We start from the raw sequence: 6,000 nt of genomic DNA, 5'->3' as shown, positions 1-6,000 counted from the left end.
CTGTCCATGGAATTTCCCAGGCAAGAATACTGGAGTTGGTTGCCATTTCCTTCTCCAGGGTATCTTCCTGACCCAGGAATCAAACCCGAGTATCCTGAATTGGCAAATGGGTTATCACTGAACCATCAGGGAAGCCCCTGTGTTAGAAATAGTCTGTCACTGAACATCAATCCTAAGAAAGTAATTGGAAGTGTTTGTTACCTGAGGGCTATGAATTTTAAATGTTGAGATGTTTGAATTTAAAAAGACAGTTTTCATTTGAACATACAGTAGTACAGAAGTGCAGTCTAAAGATCCATTTTAAAAAGACTATTCCAATCAGCAAATTTACTAAGTTTTATTATGAAATTCCACAGATAAGCTCTGGCATTTAAAGATTAGAAAAGTGAGATGAAAATATTGCTTACAGAGCTAATTGATAGAAAAGTAAAGTTTACTCTCTAGTATGAAATTACAGCGAAAAACCACATGGAGTTGGAGGAGGTATACTGTATTAAGTTTTTTCCAAAGTGTACAATATAAGTATGTGTAATGCGATAATGATCATAAGGAATATAGGAAAAAGCAGTGAGGATTTTTCAAGATTCTTAAAATTCATTTATGAACCATAGTGTGCACTGAACAATTTTACGAAACTGAATAAGGTGATTTTGCTTTTCTGTCCTCTGTGACCACATCAGCTAATGCTGTACTGAATGCTTGAATTTTGTTGAGTAGATTTTAAGTGTTCTCACCACATACACATACAAACACACACAAAGTGTAACTATGTGAGGCGATATATGTGGTGAGTGACACGACTGTGGAAATCTTTCATAATGTATACCTACACCAAGTCATCACATCGTATGCTTCAATATACAAAATTTTATTTGTCCACTGTACCTCTTTAAGAAAGTTAGGGAAAGAATTGGTCCAGTTAATGAACAGAAGTCAAGCCCACGTGTATTTCACCGGATACATCATCAATGGCTTCAGTGGATTGCCTGGGAATTCCCAGCATCCACTGCACTTTCCAGGGCCAAGTCTATCACTTTTTAGCGAGGTTGTCCTGCTGCGGGTGCTCTAGTGCAGCGGTCCCCAACCTTTCTGACACCAGGGACTGATTCTGTGAAAGACAATTTTTCCATGGAATGGGATGAGATAGTTTCAGGATGATTCACACACATAATTTCTATGATGCTACTGCTAATCTGACAGGAGGCAGGGAGTTCAGACAGTGATGTGAGTGATGGGGAGTGGCTGTAAATACAGATACAGGTCTGTGGCCTGGAGGTTGGGGACCCCTGCTCTAGTGGAAAAAGCCTGTTAGTCAGCGTAACCACAGACAGGAGCGGAAGGGAATAAAAGCACAAATGATGTTAAGAATCACACAAAATTCACTGATGTGATTTGCATATACCACCTTCAGTGTAGTCGATTGCTGGGTGGCTTGATGCTTTCCTTCTATGATCAGAAGATCCACAGATTTTTCTCCACTGCTCACCGGACACGGCTTGGTTGCCACGCTAAGGGCTTTTTGATGGTGAACAGTGCAAGAACCAATTCATACTTTTGTACTGCAGTTCTCAATGCAACTCCAGGACCTGGAATTTCTGAAACACTCAAAGCATCTCAAGTAGAAAAGAAAAAGTTCAAACCAGTCACCAGATCCAAAATTAGCATTTTATTCAGAACGCTGGGGTCAGAGGTGTATCATTTATATTCTGGTACACAATACAGAGGCAAAGCTGTTGTCAGAAGTCTCTCCAGTTTAAAAGCTTTTTTTTTTTCATTTTTTTTTTTAAAAACACACACTGCAGTAGTGTCACCAGTGTCAGGCCACCCCTTTCATTTCTTGTCTTTCCTTTTTTTTTTCTTTTTTTGGTACAAATTATGTAAAACATTTGTGCTAAGAACTTTTCTCCCTCCCCAAACAAAAAAAGAAAATAAAAAATAAAAAAAAAATTAAAAAATTAAAAATTGAGTATCCTAACTACAGCTCAACAATTGAATCAAATGTCACTTTGTTTTGTAAATACTTTATCCATAACGAAAGATATAAACATGCAAAAAACCTGAATCCATAGTCCAAATAATACATACACATGTTCTGAAGTTTCTGCACTTCTCCATAGACTATGCCAATAAAACATTATGTACACATACCATTTTTACAGTGAAGTGGAAAAAATACAGTAAATAAAAAAGTGTACATGGATTAAGACCAAAATGTGTCTAACATTCTAGTTTATGAAAAAATTCAATTTTGCTACAAATTGGTGATATGAAAACTCCCTTTATTTGCAACCAGCTGCGTAAGTTTTAAGATTTTAGTGGAAAAAAAACAAAACAAAACAAAACAAGAAACTAAAGTCTAAAACTAGAAGTAATGTACATTTTCCAATCTCATGGTCTCAGCCCCCAAGATAATAAAATTGCTCCATGAGTGGTTTGTCTGTTTAATTCCATATTTTTAATAAAAGCAAATGCGATGTAACAAAAGCGTGTCGAAGCATATCATGGTTTAACTTACTGCTCCCACCACAAAATATTTTGTCTTTTACTTATCATTTCAGAAATCAGTACCATTAAAGCCTTAAACATAAAACTAATTCCAATCTGAAAAAGGTACAAAAAGGCACATAAAATCCCAGTGCTTCTGTACTGTAAAATTCAAGTGTGACTGAGCTCAGTATTTTTCCAAACAGTATTGGATCACCGATATTCCCTCTGAGCCCAAATTGGTTTGCAGCCTCTGCCAAAGCCTCCAGCAAGCACTGTGCTAGTAGACTACAAAGTTAAAGCCTAGCTTCTGAATGCTTTTTGGGAATATCAGTTGCAATTGTTTGTACTTGTCCAGAAACCAAGTTCACCCTGAAGTTCAGTCGTCACCTCCACCGTACATGTCAGCGAGTTTCTTGAAGCGGGGCCCCCAGTCGTTCAGATAGTCATAGTCCTGCTCACCTCCACTACTGGATGAATTAAGGGAGCTCAAGGACCCGGCCGTGGAACCACTGCCTTCATAGTCAAAGACTAAGAGGGAGTCGTAGGGTGGAGCGGTGGGATCGTTGTCAGCAGCTTTAAGGCCCTGCAGTTGGGAAGACAAGGAAAGGATGAGAAGAGGGTTACAGTGAGCGAATCCACAAGCAGACGCTAGCGGTCCCGTGGCATCAAACACCTGTTTGTAAGTTTCAACCTGCAGACCACCACGTGTGCAACCCAGAGAAACTGGGGTTATCACTATGTTTGAAAGTTAAACAAAAATCAATGGATGTGTTTCCTCTGCAAAGAAAGAACTGTAAGGAATCTAGCTCAGTGAGGCTAGTGAGGCTGAGACATACCATGGGACGGGGTTAACTGGAGAAGGCAGTTCACAGGTGACAGAAATGAACCACCAACAGCCTGAAGCTAGAAAGGGAGGATCTTAAATGAAGTTTGGTAATGCATCAGTATAACAATGCATTGGACAGGACTAGTTTTGAATTATCACTCGTGGAGTGAGTTATATGAAACAATCTGGAAGGTGATGAACTCATGTGATATGCGGACCCTGATCTATGTAGAGTCAGAGTCATAAGATTTTGACAACGAACTGGCTTAGCAGGAATTACATGCAGGGCAAAAACAGACATAGAAATGAGTGCCACAGCGTCCCTGCCCTCTATAATTTACAACCTAGTAACAGGCATTACTATAGTATGACACAAATGATAAATAAGTAACAAAGCTATGAAATTTAGGCAAAAATCATCAGGATGCTAAAAACAAACACTGATTGGCTCAGAGAGCTGGGTGTTCAAGGAAGAAGTGGCATTCTATCTGACATAAACTTGGAAGGGTATCAGAGGAAGAATAAAGACAGGCCAGGTGTGATTATAACAAAAGCAAAGTTAGTCACTAAGTTAATAAAGAACAGAGTGACTTCTACCATCCACAGACTCTAGAAAAGTCATGATCCAATATCAATACACAGAATAAATATTGGGGAAGTGGATCCTAACAATCTAAAATTACACACACACACACACACAGGGCTTTTAAAAAAATTGAAAAAATAAGAACCAGTGAAATGATTATCAATAAACTTAACTCTTGTACAAAGATGTTTTTTATATATAACTCATGTATCTGCAGCTATTTCATAATTTCTTGACAAAACTTTAAGAATTTAATGTATGTCTATTTGCCACATACTAAGTATTTATTTAATTTTTTCCCACTTCCATTCTAGCAGTCCAAGATAAACCATGGTTAGTCTCCAAACAGTCACTCTCTCTCCCCACAACTCTGCTTTTTAAAATTTTGGTGGGCTCATTGTGGCTCCTCTTGTCCAAGATGTGATGAACCGTCCATCTTTAGATCAATCCTTCCAATCCACATGTTCCAATACATGTTTTTTTTTTTTTTTTAAATCAGTGCAATGGAGGAAGAGGAAAAAGAGCATGAAAATTACGGTCAGTATGTGTAGTGTTAAGAGGTCAGACACTGGGGTGATACCTCAGCTCTGCATAGTACGAGTTTCGGGACCTTGGCTGAGTTCCACAAGCCCCATTTTCTAATCTTCAACTGTAATCACAGTAATACAATCATTATGAAGCCCAAATAAAATAAAGGTGACCCAAGGGTATCTCCCCACAGTATCTGGCACTTGTTACAGCTCAGAAATATTAGTGAATTAAAAAAAAAATTTTTTAAGTTTAGATAAAAAAAATTCTTGCTTTGGAATTTGAAAAAAGAAATGTGGAGACATGTTTTAAGGGAATGAGCGAAGGCAAAAGGAGAAGGGAATAGCAGAGATTGAGATGGTTAGATAGTATCACCAACTCAATGGACAAGAATTTGAGCAAACTCCGGGAGATGGTGAAGGAGAGGGGAGCCTGGCATGCTGCAGTCCATGGGGTTGCAGAGTTGGACAAGACTTAGAGATTAAACAAAAACAACAAAGGTTTTAAGAAACAAAATGGCAGTTGCTTGACTTAACCAAAAACCTTGAAAAAAAGTACACAATACCACTTCCTCATGCCCGAGTCTGTCTCCCCAACAATCCTAACCTTTAATTAAATACCACTTTTCATCTTCTCAAGTACACTATAACCCAGACATGCCTTTGTAAAGTAAAATAAAGCAAGTCTCCCTCAAACTACATCCATATATAACACAAAAATAATTTTAGATAGGATTTTCTTGACTGTATTTATAGAATAAGCTAAAGGACAAGTCTGTTAAGCCTGAGATGGGCAAACTCCAATTTCTCAAAATTCCTGATCTCTTTTTGTGGCATATTGTGTTACTGTCCTCAGTGATTCACCACCCTCTCCCCATGGGTGGATCACATGCTTACAGCACCACAAGGACCACCCTGGAGCCAGCTGACTTCCCCAACCCATGGTCAGGCTCGGCCACCTGACTGACACTGGCCAATTAATGGAAACAGAAGCGTGGAGACCAGAAGAGTCTAACGCTCCATCAGCCACCTCATCTTTCTCCTCTGCCTGCCAGGAGAAGGGCCTGCCCCAGAGGCGAGTTTTCCTTCTGCCTGGATCCTAGAATACAGAAGACATGTGGATCATGGTATCAGCACAAAACTGGAAATACAGAAAGGTGAAGACTAAGATGAACTGGAAAGCAACAGTGGTGTGGTATCACGTGTGCCTGTATTCTGGGAGATGAAAGCCATGACCTGTGTTTCCTGTGACTTAGAATAATTACTGGAAGCTGCCTGGTTTTCACTGGGGTATTAAAAGGCCTGAGACTTTCATCAAATGTTAACACCACCTAATTGACATCCTCAAAACAGATATCAGTTCAGTTCAGTTCAGTTCCTCAGTCGTGTCCGACTCTTTGCAATCCCATGGACTGCAGCACGCCAGGCTTCCCTGTTCATCACCAGCTCCCAGAGATTGCTCAAACTCATGTCCATAGAGTTGGTGATGCCATCCAACCATCTCATCCTCTGTCGTAACCCTTACCCTCCTGCCCTCAAGCTTTCCCAGAATCAGGGTTTTCTCCAATGAGTCA

General features: G+C 39.5%; 1 protein-coding gene across 2 annotated transcripts in view; it reads right to left on the bottom strand.

Moving 5' to 3' along the window:
• Positions 1–1,646: 1,646 nt before the first annotated feature.
• The window catches only part of CDH2 (cadherin 2), a 247,245-nt gene continuing 242,891 nt past the window's right edge, over positions 1,647–6,000 (bottom strand). For both annotated transcript variants that reach the window (XM_043889237.1, XM_043889238.1), the window contains one exon: positions 1,647–3,070. In XM_043889237.1, the coding sequence (XP_043745172.1) occupies positions 2,864–3,070 (207 nt within the window). In that variant the 3' untranslated portion in view covers positions 1,647–2,863. The remainder of the gene's footprint in view (positions 3,071–6,000) is intronic.

Source organism: Cervus elaphus, chromosome 27, assembly GCF_910594005.1.
Source record: "Cervus elaphus chromosome 27, mCerEla1.1, whole genome shotgun sequence".
Classification (NCBI taxonomy): domain Eukaryota; kingdom Metazoa; phylum Chordata; class Mammalia; order Artiodactyla; family Cervidae; genus Cervus; species Cervus elaphus.
The sequence above is the reverse complement of the archived record's forward strand: the minus strand, read 5'-3'. Positions and strand labels throughout refer to the sequence as shown.